This window comes from Akanthomyces muscarius, chromosome 4, assembly GCF_028009165.1.
Source record: "Akanthomyces muscarius strain Ve6 chromosome 4, whole genome shotgun sequence".
NCBI classification, from domain to species: Eukaryota; Fungi; Ascomycota; class Sordariomycetes; order Hypocreales; family Cordycipitaceae; genus Akanthomyces; species Akanthomyces muscarius.
In genome coordinates, this window is record NC_079244.1 from 2,934,745 (window position 1) to 2,947,825 (window position 13,081).

Sequence of the window (13,081 nt, forward strand, 5' to 3'; positions counted from 1 at the left end):
AATGGGTATCGCTAAATGCTCTCGCTACCAACTTCAGGCCAGCTTGGCCATGCGCGCCTCCAGGTCCTTGATCCAGCCCTGCATGACTGTCATGTTGCCTTTGACCGTAGCGTCGCCCTCCGTCATGGTCTCCTCGAGCTTTTGTAGGCCCTCGCGCCACTGCTTTAGCTCTGCCGTCATGTCGGCCTGTCTCTGCTCAATCTGCTCCAGCGTCTGGCTGGCTGTGGCCGCATCGGCGTGGATAGCACGCAGTGAGCGCAGGCGATCTAGCAGCGGCGGCAGCATCGGCGCCAAGCTCTCAATCGTCGGCAGCACGCCGTACAGCGCATTTATCTTAGTCTCCTGCTCGGCGTCTTCTCCCGGTTGTACTTGCGGCGAGGAGCCACTACTCTTTCCGAGCTCCTCTCGTAGTGCCTTGGCTTTCTCTCGGGTGTCGTTGAGCTTGTCCTGGTCCGAGGCTAGCGTACGTACGCGGCGGCTGATGGCATCCAGGTTTGCTGTGGAAGCCTGTGCAAGTGTCGCAATCTGCTTGTCCATGTTATCGAGTGTGGGGAGAATGGCGCGCGGCAGGCCACCCTCGCCCGCCTCGGCGGACAGAGAGGAGCTGATGCCCAAACCCTTCTCGAGGGCCAGCAACCGGCGGTCAAAGTCGGCAGCTTTCGCGAGAGCGTGAGTTTGTTCGTATGTCGGTGCGTATGTGATGGTATATGTAGAATTTCCAACTTCTTCTTCCGCAGCATCCTTGTCGGCAGGTGTCGTTTTGGCTGTAGCTGCCTCGCGGATAACTCCACTAGGCATTGACATGCTGGCGAGCATGTCACTGAGAGACTGTAGTCGCGAATCCTCTTCTGCATCAGGCGATGCCTTAAGCTTTGCATGCTCGTCTTTTGCTTCTTGTACCTCGCGTGTCAAGCGCGCAATGCGTCGCTCCAGGCTTTCTTCGTCGTCGTCATCGGACAGGTCGCCGAGCTCGGTGGTACCGTCCTGCAGGATACGCTGGCGACGACTGGAGGCCTTGTATGACTTGCGCTTGCCATCGACGCGATCGGAAAAATCTACACCGGCCGTGTCGACAGCTGCGGGCTCGAATCGCGAACGTGCGTCCCCAATGCGTAGTCTAGAGCGAGATATGCCCTCTGTGTCGTCTTCGACGTCATAAAATTCATCGTCCGATTGGGTACGCGCCGTGGTAGCCTGTATAGAATTAGAAAAGGCGCAAACAACCATCCGCGAGATGTACGCACAGGGACCGTCGAGTTGTCGTCTGTCAATTCGGGCGTTTCGTAAATATCAGGAGCCGAGAGGTCCTAGGATGCGACTATTAGCCCTGAGCTTGCCATGACGGCTCTCTCCTTACCAAATCTGGCAGATTCGCATATTTCCTGTTTAGCGCCATTGTTCCATGCGCCAATCTCTCCGGTGTGTATGTGTTGATGCGTGGTTGAGCTGTGACAGAGTAGCGGCGGTCTAGGTAGGGGTTGTAGCTGCCAACCCCACCAACTTTGGTTAGTGCAGGCCAGTGGACAGGATATAGACGATACTCGTAACTCAGATCACCGCATGCTGGAGAGAATTTCGGGGTTTTTTTGGTGTCATTATATCAGTGATGATCAGAAGTTCATTGTGTCCAGGTCAACGATTTAATATTCGTGAAGTTTATGTTGACCCCGTGAATCAGGTGCCTTGACACAGCTGTAGCCTACTGGCAGATCATCGAACATATATAATCGGGTACAATGCATAGCATGAGCAATTGTGTGCCCACGGAAACTGTTGGTAATTACTCAAAATATGTGGATCTGTAAATCTCACAGGCTGTGAATATATCGGACGTCGTATTGAAGAAAAGTTGCGGTTTGTCAAGTACTAAGCATCCATCCGATCATCTCAAGAAGTCTTGCCCCACCTGTGCTAAAGCACACGACGCGTCTCTCAGCGCGCCCGACGAGACTGTTAACTTTCACGGGCAGTGCCATCATCAGCAACGGCCGATGCATAGCTTGCAATAATTGAACCTACGCGGATAATCAGATGCGTTGATAATGCCAAGCTAGGAATAACTGCCTCTGCATACCAAAGCTATGAGTAGGCGAGTGGGCTTGACCGCCAACGCTCCAGGCTTGCTCAAGACTGTAGGCAATCGCCCGCGACAGGTGCAGAAACCTCCCGTTACCGACGATGCTCCGCCGCTGTCCACAGATGAAGAAGATGATACGTTTAGCGAGGGGACGGTTCAGGCTGCTAAGGGCAGCGACCGAGCCGCCTCTCCCAGGCGCAAAGCGTCACACCGGCCGCTATCACCGATCGACAGCGACTCCGATACCTCGGCGGATGAAAGATCACGGCGGGCAGCCATCAAGCCGACAGCGTTCTCTTCCAAGAACAGAAAAGAGAAAAATACATTCACCAAGCGAAGAAGGATATCAGAGAGCCCGGAACGCGAGAGTCCAAACCACAAGGGGAAGCTGAAGCCGGGCAACCATCTTCAGGACAAATGGGGCTTTACAGGCCAAAAGCAAACCAAAGCTACCTACGGGAAGCGAGCAAGAGGCTCGCAAAGTAGTCAGCCGGGTTGGTTGCCGTAACAGTCACATGCACTGTGCATTGCTAACATAGCCAGGCTCGTCACAAGGCAGCAACAAACAGCTTCGCGTACCGAGCTCAATAGAGAGCCCGCAGAAGAAGAAATCCTCCAAGTTTATTATGCCGGACAAGAAATTGCTGTCGTCGCCCGGCAGCTCTCCAAAGAAACTGTTGACGGATTTGAACGGTACGGCGGATAGCGAGGACGAGGATAGCATTCTTGCTTCGTTGAAAAATTATAAAAAGAAGACCAAGAAGGGAAAAAAGAAGGCGTCCCCGCCGTCATCACCACCGCCAGCGGTGTTCAAACTACCACAAAACTTTCTGGACAAATCGCCGGGTGGACAAGTACCTATACGTGGAGACGTGGAAGACTTGCCCAAGCTCTCATCCGATGAAGACGACGATGACGACGTGCCCAAGCTCAAAATACCAGAAGAGTACCACGAGCCGCCGGCCACAAAATGCCCCTGGTGCGGCGAAGAGGTCGACAAGGCCTTCCTCGACGACTTCAGCAAGGGCAAGCGCCTCAACGTGCGCATGCAGACGCGCTTCTGCCAGCTCCACAAGCAGCGCACCGCCGCGCAGACGTGGAAGGACCTCGACTACCCCGACATTGACTGGGACGGCATCGAGACGCGCTTCGCCGCGCACCGCGACCACCTGCTCGCCATTGTCGAGGGCCGCGGCTCGCACTTTCGCAACATCCACGCCAGGAACATCGAGGAGGGCCGCGCGCGGTCGATGAAGCGTGAGGAGAGCTTCAACCCGGGCTACTACGGCCCGCGCGGCTTCAACGCCATGTGCGACTACCTGGTTGGCGAGTTCAGCGGCGCGCTGAAGAGGCGCGCTGTCGACGACAGGGTCATCGCGGGACGCGGCTCCGCGGCCTTCATCCAGGCCGTGCTGGTGGCGGAGCTGGGCGTGCGGCTCATCAAGGACGACATGAAGCTGTCCGAGACCAAGGCGAGGCAGCTCATGGAGGACAGCAAGGTCCTGGGAGAGCTTGTACAACCAGAAATAGAAAGGTAGCTGTCCATCAACAGTGTTGGTTCCTGTATACCGCATCATAGAAATGTACATTATCACGACACCATTGTCTAGTCTACCACGAAATTTGTCACTTTGAGTTTATATAGATTCCATCTTTGCATTCATAATCGTACAATTCTTGCAAAATTCGTTCGTTATAAACCAGCTAGCATACTCTGGATGCCCACCGACGTCGCGTCATCGCGCCGCTGTACAAACGCCTGAAAGTCCGCCTTGGAGAGCTTCCCGCGCGCCGTCATCTGGCCCGGCGCCAGCCCTCGCGACTTTTCCCGGAGCGCCTCGGCGCCGACGATGAACAGCGAGCCAATCTCGGTGAGCAGCTCAATCGCAAGGCCGATGTCCTTGGCGAGCGGCCAGTCGCGCACAATGGAGACGTACTTGGCAATGTCCTGCGTCACCATCAAGCCGCCGGTGGCGTTGACCTGGAACTTTTTGAAGTGGTCAAACAGCAGCCGGTGCAGCTCCGTCGCCAGCTCGCTAAAGAACTTTTCGGCATTCTGGCCGTCAATAGCGGCCGACGCGTGCTTCTCGGCGCGTCCGAGAAAGGTGCAGATGGCCAGGCAGGTGGGCGTCTGCAGCGACTCGAGCTCGACGTCCTTGGGGCGAAAATCCTGCTTTTTCTGGCCGCTGAGTGTCTTGGCGACAAAGTTGACAATGACGTCTATGGAGATCTTCATGACGGCGTTGGTCTTCTTCTCAATCTCGTCAATGGCCATCTTCTTCTGTGCCTCCATGCTCTTTCGTACGGTAGTGTTGGACTCGGCGAGACGGATGAGCACCGTGCTGATGAAGCGGTCCATAATGGCCGAGATGGTGACGGCAGGGCGGATGGCCGGCAGGTACGACATGTCAGGCTCCGTCTTGGAGTTTTCAAGCATGGTGGCCTGCATGTGTGCAGCATCCAGTGCTGTTTGGACGTATACTTGTCCCATGTTGCTGAGCAGCAGGTTCAAGAAGACACTCATCTCCTTGGGCGTCTCGACTGCCGTTCCCAGCTCCAGTGTACGTTGCACACTCTCGGCAAGCCACTTGAGCATGCGCTTGGCGTTGGCAACACTCAGCGTTCCGTCGTCTTCGGAAAGCTCAATTTCATTCTTATTGTCCTTCTCCGCAATCCCGGCGACGCGTAACATGGTAGCCTTTTGTGTAGGTGTTAAATCTGATGACTCGAGACGCTCTAAGTAAGCATCCTTGGCTGATGCCATCAGCTGTGTACCCTGCTGGGCGAGAGACGCCATGAAGCCAGTCGGTGCCTTTTTCTTGCGCGAATGGTACATTGTAAACTTGAACAATAGCGAACTGTACATTTCTTCGATGCTCTTCTTTTCTCTTTCAATGTACAGATTGCCAACGAGATAAGGGACAAACAGCTCGTCCACTTGTTGGTCGAGAATCTGTGCGATCTGACCAGAGCATGGCTCCGGATGCTCGGTAAGACCATGGGTTTTGAGGTCTTCGATCAGGGAGCTGATATAGCTGCGGGAGGAGTGAAGTGAGCGTAAAAAGGCAAGGGACGACACAGTGTCGGCCTTGTCCAAAACCTTTTCTAGGCGCTGCTGAATGGACTGCTGGAAAACACGCTGAATGAATTTTGTCAATACTGTTTCATAATAGGGGAAAGCTCGCTTGATGATGAATGATTCTTCTTGCATGACAATCTTGACTTCATCAATAAGTGATTGCAAGCTGGCCTCGACGCCAGGAGGTGTAGCATCCGGGTCCGCAATGGGCTCCCATATGTCCTTGTCGGCAATAACCTCGTCATTCATCAATTGATCGCGATCAATGAAAAATTGGTGCTGGTTGACAAACGTCGCAATGACGCTCGCTCCGCCATTAAAGTCGTACAACACCTTGGCGCACTCCATCATGTCGTCAAAGTTTTGTTTGCGGTAGCTGTTGTTGAACTGTTGCAGGAGGTCTTGCTCGAGCGACTCGCAAAATTTTTCTAGGACTTCCCTTGTGTTGTGCGTTTTTGGCCCATTTGCGTTGCCATTACCGCCGCCATTGCCATTCCCGTTGCCGTTGCCGTTGCCGTTGCCGTTGCCGTTGCCGTTGCCGACAGAGCTTCTCCGGTGACCGTTGGCATGGCCCCACGACGCAGGGTCAAGCTGCTGGGAGATGCGCATGAGTTGGCGGGCAATGACGGCGCAGCGGATCTTATTCTCAGCACCGCCTTGCCGCCGAATGTCTTCGAGGGACGAGAGGAGACCGGTGTCGCTGACTTCGCTCCAGCACTGGATGAGGAACTGGGCGTCTTGCGCACGCCGTCGCTTGCGGTCCAGATCCTCTAGCTTTTCACCAATCTGAACGGCGACGTTGCCTTCGCCGTCGGCTTTGTTTACTGTCTCGTAGTTGTTCGACTTGCTCGAGGCTACAGTTCCGTCTAGAGCCTCAAAGGAGCTCATGGACTGGTCGAGCTTCCTGCCAAGGGTGTCCAAGGTCTGGTCGTGTTGCACTTCAGCTCGTCGCACTTGTGATAGAAGCTCTGATTCCTTTTCTTGAAGTTCGTCCCCGAGGATAGCCAGCTGGCTCAGAGCATCTGGCGATTTGTTAGCAGGACGCGGGGCTGGGGAGAGTAGCAGTGGGCGTACTCTCAAAGGTTCGAATGAGCGGCTTCGCATCAAAGGCCGGTTGCGCGGGACCCGACCGCCGATTGATTGGTACTGCGCTTTCCGCTAAACTGTCGACAAAGTCGCGGACGATAAAATCCTTGTTGGAGAAGTTCTCGAGGGTGAAGCTTGGGCCTTTGGGAAACAGGCTCTTGGCCCCAATGCTGGTTCGATCCATGGTGAGACGCAGGATTGGGCGCAGCCCGATTGTCTACATGTGTAGAGCTGGAACCGTTTTATGTAACACTGCCGCAGCCGTCCCAGTCCTGGAGATCCGTTGCCGCTTGGCGCTGTCGTGTAGATGCGAGCGTCACTGCTTGTTGGAGTACGGAGGCGCGTCGACAGCTCAGCCCCACTGGTGGCTCCTGCGCCACACCAAGACGCAAGCACATGTTCGGCTGGCCGCTCACTTAATCTTTTGAACAGCAACGCCTTTTGTCTGGCATCGCTTGGTCTGCAACTTCTGCCTTTTTGCTACCCTTTCTTTCGTTTCCCGTTTCCTCTGTCATTTGTCCTTCATATCTGCTGCCAGTTTTACAATGCCTTCCACCGCGACTGTCCGCAAGGTGTATCGCGCGGATGAACAGTCCAACCATACGCTCTTGAGCGAGCAGGAGAGGGCACGGTTGATCAAGGTACGTTGATTCGACGTCATCGCAAAGATTTGTGCTAATGATACAGTCCCATCTGCCTCCTGTTAACGATAGCCCGCCCGTTTCGAAGAAGAACAAGCAACAAAAGTCGCACCTTGGCGTGCGCCGCTTCCTGAAGAATGCGCTCTTCGTCGTCGTCTTTGCCATCATGCATGGCATCTTCTCCCTCTACATCCGTCTCCGACAGGCTTGGAACATTGTGCGCTACCAAATATCATCTGTTCTGTACTATCACCACGGTACTCCTGAATACATTCGCAGGGACGTCAGTGGACTTCCGAAGAAGCCGAATCACCTCAGCGCCGTTCTGCGCGCTGAGGAGGACAAGCGACCCAAGGCTGACCTTGAGCGACTGATTGACGAGGCAGCTGAGCTGGCTACTTGGACTGCCTGCGCCGAGATCCCGACACTTTCCATTTACGAGAAGACTGGTACGAATAGATCGTTTCTTCCACGTGGTAGCCGCTAACAGTGTCTAGGAATTCTCAAGAAGCACATGCCTCGCGTCTACGAGTCCATCCTCGCCAAATTCACCCTCTACTTCGGAACACAACACCCGTCTCTTTCTGTTACGTCACCTCACCGTGAAGCTATCGCTACTCCCGCTTCAATGAGTGCCAACCCCGCCGGTCAACTGCGAGTTCACCTGATTTCTGCCCAAGACGGCCGCGAGTCTGTTGTCGACCTCACCCGAACTCTCGCGGACATGTCCCAGAAGGGCAAGCTGTCGCCTCGCGATATCTCCATGGATCTGATCGATGCTGAACTGTCGGAGGGTATCATGCCTGAGCCGGACCTTTTGATTCTCTTCAGCCCCTATGTCGAGCTCTCCGGCTACCCCCCCTGGCAGATTCGTCTCACCGAGATTTTCTGCCTCCAGGACAACGAGTCCTTTGGCTACCAAGTCTTCGTCAAGGCTCTCCGCAACTTCTCGAGCGCCCAATTCCGCCGCGGAAAATAGATACCCAGGGATGCTTACCTCGTTCTTCCATAACAGTTGATAAACATTATTCATTGCGCTGTCTCATTTCTCGTCGTATCCTGTCCCATCGATACATTGGTCCGCGTCCGACATTGTAATTGTAGTAATTTTCTGTCCCATCTTTCGTCATGGCCCGACGGAAGGTGATGTTAATCCTTCCACCGTCCTCACTGTTCTTGCCGGTTCGCTTCGGAATGGAGTGCAGCCACCGCGACTGTGTTGTCCCGCGCATCAAAATCATGGCCCCGCTCCCCAGGGCAAGCTTCAAACTCTCCGGCGCCGTTTTGTGCTTCATCAGGAAGTCACGTTGGGCGCCTAGCGAGAATGAAGCAATCGTGGGATCTCGCCCTAGAAACCTCTCGTCATCGCTGTGGTAGGAGATGCTGTCCGCCCCGGAAGCGTAGTAGTTGACGAGGCAGAAATTGAATTTGCACCCTGTAGCAGCCTCGGTAGCCCTGCGCAATGTTTCGAGGCATTGCGGAATTGGTCGCGGAGGGTAACGGGTGTAACGGCCGTCTGCTACCAGCACTTCAGACTCGGCGTCAACGACCCGCCCGTCTTTGAATCGCGACGTTTCGTCCAAGCCGAAAACGGTCGTCCATCTGCCAGGTTAGCAAAGTCTCTCGATTCTATCGGGAGGAACGAACCTGGGCGTCTTGATTTCCGTCTCTATGCCTCCGCGCTTGATTTTGTACTGGACTCTGTAAAACGGCAGCTCTGCTCTCAGAAACTCAAAAAGCTGACGAGCCTGCAGCTTGGGCACAAAGGGGTCAAAGTAAAGCAGATCTAAGTCTTGCTTGTCATCTATTGTCTGGCCAGGTTTGTCGGGTATGTTTGGGGGTGACAGCTCTTTTGCCAGAGTCGCTGGAAAGTCGGCAATGTCAAATGGATACGCGCTGTGCTTTGAGGTTGACACCTGCACAGGTAAGCGACGGCCGCGATGAATTGGACTGCGACATACTGGCTCAGCCTCGGCTTCACGTGGCCTCTTCGCAGACGGCGCGAAGAAAGCATCCAAAGTGCGCTTCTCGGGCATTTTTTATGATTCGAATCTCTAGAAAGTGGTGATGTAAGTGATGACTTCGCGTGTGGCGGGGCACGGTAGTGTAGATGTCTTGTGGGGTGAATCTCGCCACACATCGCGCCTCCAAGTCGAAAAGCGAAGTACATTGAACATTAATCTTCCCTAATATTTCATAATTAGAGATGCTCTTCTCGTCTCGTACGTCTCCAGGATTCTCTGCACCCTAGTTTGCCAATTCATGCACTGGCTGGGGCGGCAGTTCTGCGGCCCTCTGCTGAGCTGTTGGGCTGGAGTACGAATACTGACCAGGACTCTGCGACTTGGGGTCATAGTTTCCGGTGTTGGTATCACTGAGTTCAGAAATTGCGCTTTTGTATCCTCTCGAGCGTCGCTTGTACAGGAACGCAAGGGCCGCCAGGGATGCCAGCAGTGCAGCTCCCATTGTTCCACCGACCGCCCCTCCGATCACAGCTCCATTGCTCCTTGGGCATTCTGCCGCGATCGACGACGAATTCAAATTCGGTGTTGCAGTCGGCGTAATTGTTGATGATGTCGCTGCTGCCGTCGCCCCCGATGATACCGTCACCGTCTTGGCGGCCACCATGAGTTTTCCCAAGCCAGTTGTGATGAGGGCACTCGATTCAGTGCAGCAATTCCCCGAGGTGCCAAAGTCTCGACAGCAGTATACTCCTCGGGCGCACTCTAGAACGTCCAAGCTGTTGGCACCTTTGTGGGAGGCTGTTCAAGTCAGCGCTGGATTGTTTCTGAGCGACAGCAGGACACCTACGGGGATTGCACAATTGTGCACAGTCTTTCGCCTTGCCCGTTTTGTCCGTACAACCATTAATGTACATGGAGCCCTCGTAGTCATCTGTTTGGGAGTAACAGACACCTGAGCCCATGCAGATATCTGGGTTCGACTTGTCGAGCATGCAGCATGGACTGTTCTCAGCATCTGGATTGCATGGCGCGAAACCTTCGGGCATTTCGTTGCCGCTAATCCAGTAGCACTTTTTGCTCATCCTGTCGCCTGAAGGGAATACGCAGCTAGTCGGTGATGATGCTGTTAATCAGTCGTCGTGAATGGGGTCAAGGAGCAGAACCACCGAAGGTCTGAATCGGCCAGCGGCTGCGAGGCCCGCATTGGGGTATATAAACAGGCAGTGCATGCATATTCAGCTCCGGAACATTGGCCGTTGCGAGCAGGCAACAGGCCTTCGCATTCGTTAAAAGTGAATCAGGCTGGAGCGATCAGCGCAACACGATCCGTTCGGAGCCTTATTCGATATTGGGGCGAGTCAGCCTTCTCTGCACGAAGTAGCAATATTCGGGGTTTACGTGCAGAAACGCCGGTAGGCATTTCAATATCTGTTAATTACGAGTTACAACTGGTAGAGCGCAACCTACCCCTGCCATTTGCGTCCCGCTCGACGATGTACTTTTTCGTGCGCATCGCCGCTCAGAATAACCAAGGAGTAGAAGATCACTTGCCAATTCGCGATTCAACACATTTTTAAGCTTGGAAAGGTTTCTACGAATGAAGTATTGGGATTTTATTGTTTATTCGGCAGTCGTGTAAATCAATATGTCAATGTCGTCTCGCGTGGAATGAAATCAGGCTCGGGGTTCTTGCAATTAGCGCCGCCCTGGCCCCTGTTGCGTGACTACCGGCAACCAGTCGTGCATGTCTGCGCCTTGTTTTCATTTTCGGCTGGATTTGAAAAGGTGAAGTCGCCGACAGGATGCAAAGGAAGTCTGTGCCCGATGTCTCACACAATCCCGGGCTGAGTAGGTACGCTTTCCCGTGAGGCAGCCAGCGACCAAGCCGCGTAGCGATCCCGTATCAGCATATGCCTTAGTCCATCATCAGGGCGTCGTAGCTCGAACCAATCGTAGATAGCCAGTTTATATCATACTGACATGCTCATCTCCATCGCTACCAGAGCCGCAGTGACAACCAGGTCGAGATGACTGCACAAGCAGACGTTGAAATTAGGTGGGGCCTGAGGCAAAAGCTGCGGCGTACCACCGAAATTTGACAGCACCGACTCATCCCTGCAAGCATTTTAGACATGGAGGTACGAAGATATCAACCCAATCCTGCTTGCCAAGAAATGGAGTAAAAATCTAATGCCGTCCAGGACTCCTCGCCAGCTCAAGAAATGAACCTGTTTCGCGCCCCCGCGGCGGCTAGGGCTGCCAAAACCCTGGACAGGGCCCTCTTTGCACGCACCGTTCCTTCAGCGGCCGTTTCTGTGCGGGAGAACAAGCTGCTGTCAAAATATAGAAAGGAGCTGGAGCTCACAAGAGAGCTGTTCATTCTGCAAAATTACCAGCAGGTAGCCCCGGACCCAGACCCTGCGTTGGCTGCCAAGGGAAATAAATGTCTTGTTCTTAAAACTCATATCAAACCGCAAGGTAAGTTCATACCTGGACCCAAAAGTAAGGTAGTTGGCTGACTTGCTTAGAACCTTCAACCTGGAGCCCAGAGCTGCAGGCAGCTTCCAAAATAGGCGACCTCAAGGTTGTGCCATATGATATTAACATCGACTACAGCTTATGGAGCTACGGTAGGGTGCTCCTCGGTCGCCTCACAGACACGGCTGACATATATAGTTGATGTCATGAGAAGCATCCTCCCTGAGGAGCTACAAGGTGAAATTCCCTCTGGCTTTAACACAGCTGGACACGTTGGTATGTTTATCTTCCACACCAGTTCCCAAGGCATCAAGCTGACAGGATAGCTCATCTCAACCTTCGGGATCAATATCTACCCTACAAACACATCATTGCCCAAGTCATCATAGACAAAAACCCTGGCATCAAGACGGTCATCAACAAGATTGACAATGTTGGCACCGAGAGCGAGTTCCGAACCTTTGCGTACGAGGTGCTCGCGGGCCCCGACGACCTCGAAGTCGAGGTCAGCGAGGCCGGCTGCCACTTCAAGTTTGACTACGCCAAGGTGTACTGGAACAGCAAGCTCGGCACGGAACACCAGCGTATCACGGCGCTCTTCCAGCCCGGCGAGGTCGTCGCCGACGTTATGGCCGGCATCGGGCCCTTTGCCGTGCCCGCCGGTAAGAAGGGCGTCTTTGTCTGGGCCAACGACAAGAATCCCGCGAGCTACCGGTACCTGACGGACATAATTCAGCGCAACAAGGTCGGCGAGTTTGTCCGGCCCTTCAACGCCGACGGCCACGGATTCATCCGGCAGGCGTGCGACGAAGTCCTCGCCGCCTCGCGCCGCGGCGACGCAGCCGTCCTCCCAGCCCCTAAGGTGTCGCGCTCCGCGCCGGCCGGCACCCCGCGGCCGGCGACCCCGCGCGTGCCTGTGCCGCCGACGATATCGCACTTTGTCATGAATCTGCCGGCGTCGGCGATTGAGTTTCTGCACAACTTTCGCGGCATCTACCAGGGCCAGGAGGCGCTGTTTGCGCCGCACACGGCGACGCGGCTGCCGCTGGTGCACACGCACTGCTTCGCCGTCAAGGCCGACGACGCCACGCCGCTCGACGATATTTGCGACCGCATCGAAAAGGAAATTGGCGTTCGTCTAGTGCCGGGCGATGCCGAGGTCGACGGTCAGGTCTCGATCCACGAGGTGCGCGACGTGGCACCGGCGAAGCGGATGTTTTGCGCCAGCTTCCGCGTCCCGCCATCGGTTGCCTTTGCCCCTCGCTCTTGAGCGGTCCTTATCTATCGACGATCAAGCTCAATTCGGGCAATTGTCTTGTGACGAGAGACTGTGGAAACATCCCCAATGGAAACGGTTGTTCTTATCATTCTTGAACAGCCTGACAGACATGGATGGACAAAAATAAACGCAAATTCTCTTTCTATGGCCGTGTTATGTATAGAGCTGCACGACACCGATAAGAGAGGAGGAGCGGTTCAGACGAAAAGTGTCATACTATTTCATTGATATGTATATAAGGTGGCGAAGGTGTGCGGGGAGTGCGGAGTGCAGGAGAAGCAGAGACGACATCTATCTTGTGTTCTATATCAGAGGGGATACGACCAGGTGCCGGAGGCATAGACATTATCCCCGTTCATGTACGGCTCAATGGGGATGGTGTGCCATGCCACACGGCGGTGTCGGAGAGAGGTCCACGCGAGACGAGATGGGTTAACAGCGGCACAGTGGCTCTCATTTGTGTCTGCAGAAGAAACG

The 13,081-nt window shown here is 54.5% G+C and overlaps 7 protein-coding genes across 7 annotated transcripts; 3 read left to right on the plus strand and 4 right to left on the minus strand.

The window, feature by feature from the left end:
- Positions 1 to 33: 33 nt before the first annotated feature.
- Positions 34 to 1,396, minus strand: LMH87_011658 (uncharacterized protein; the record flags this gene model as incomplete). Its single annotated transcript, XM_056200834.1, has 3 exons — positions 34 to 1,194; positions 1,245 to 1,307; positions 1,358 to 1,396. The coding sequence occupies 3 exons, from the start codon at positions 1,394 to 1,396 to the stop codon at positions 34 to 36; spliced, it is 1,263 nt and encodes a 420-aa protein (XP_056052645.1).
- A 685-nt stretch (positions 1,397 to 2,081) lies between these two features.
- Positions 2,082 to 3,615, plus strand: LMH87_011659 (uncharacterized protein; the record flags this gene model as incomplete). The annotated part of the gene is made up of 2 exons (XM_056200836.1): positions 2,082 to 2,571; positions 2,621 to 3,615. The coding sequence occupies 2 exons, from the start codon at positions 2,082 to 2,084 to the stop codon at positions 3,613 to 3,615; spliced, it is 1,485 nt and encodes a 494-aa protein (XP_056052646.1).
- Positions 3,616 to 3,770: 155 nt separating this feature from the next.
- On the minus strand, positions 3,771 to 6,426 carry LMH87_011660 (uncharacterized protein; the record flags this gene model as incomplete). Its single annotated transcript, XM_056200837.1, has 2 exons — positions 3,771 to 6,178; positions 6,231 to 6,426. 2 exons carry the CDS (start codon positions 6,424 to 6,426, stop codon positions 3,771 to 3,773), a joined length of 2,604 nt encoding a protein of 867 aa, XP_056052647.1.
- Positions 6,427 to 6,787: 361 nt separating this feature from the next.
- On the plus strand, positions 6,788 to 7,862 carry LMH87_011661 (uncharacterized protein; the record flags this gene model as incomplete). Its single annotated transcript, XM_056200838.1, has 3 exons — positions 6,788 to 6,883; positions 6,930 to 7,332; positions 7,381 to 7,862. The coding sequence occupies 3 exons, from the start codon at positions 6,788 to 6,790 to the stop codon at positions 7,860 to 7,862; spliced, it is 981 nt and encodes a 326-aa protein (XP_056052648.1).
- A 46-nt stretch (positions 7,863 to 7,908) lies between these two features.
- On the minus strand, positions 7,909 to 8,919 carry LMH87_011662 (uncharacterized protein; the record flags this gene model as incomplete). The annotated part of the gene is made up of 3 exons (XM_056200839.1): positions 7,909 to 8,485; positions 8,531 to 8,799; positions 8,845 to 8,919. The coding sequence occupies 3 exons, from the start codon at positions 8,917 to 8,919 to the stop codon at positions 7,909 to 7,911; spliced, it is 921 nt and encodes a 306-aa protein (XP_056052649.1).
- Positions 8,920 to 9,059: 140 nt separating this feature from the next.
- LMH87_011663 (uncharacterized protein) lies at positions 9,060 to 9,839 on the minus strand (the record flags this gene model as incomplete). Its single annotated transcript, XM_056200840.1, has 5 exons — positions 9,060 to 9,069; positions 9,214 to 9,220; positions 9,362 to 9,542; positions 9,596 to 9,645; positions 9,695 to 9,839. 5 exons carry the CDS (start codon positions 9,837 to 9,839, stop codon positions 9,060 to 9,062), a joined length of 393 nt encoding a protein of 130 aa, XP_056052650.1.
- Positions 9,840 to 10,979: 1,140 nt separating this feature from the next.
- On the plus strand, positions 10,980 to 12,595 carry LMH87_011664 (uncharacterized protein; the record flags this gene model as incomplete). Its single annotated transcript, XM_056200841.1, has 5 exons — positions 10,980 to 10,985; positions 11,049 to 11,325; positions 11,376 to 11,477; positions 11,524 to 11,601; positions 11,652 to 12,595. The coding sequence occupies 5 exons, from the start codon at positions 10,980 to 10,982 to the stop codon at positions 12,593 to 12,595; spliced, it is 1,407 nt and encodes a 468-aa protein (XP_056052651.1).
- Positions 12,596 to 13,081: the final 486 nt, after the last annotated feature.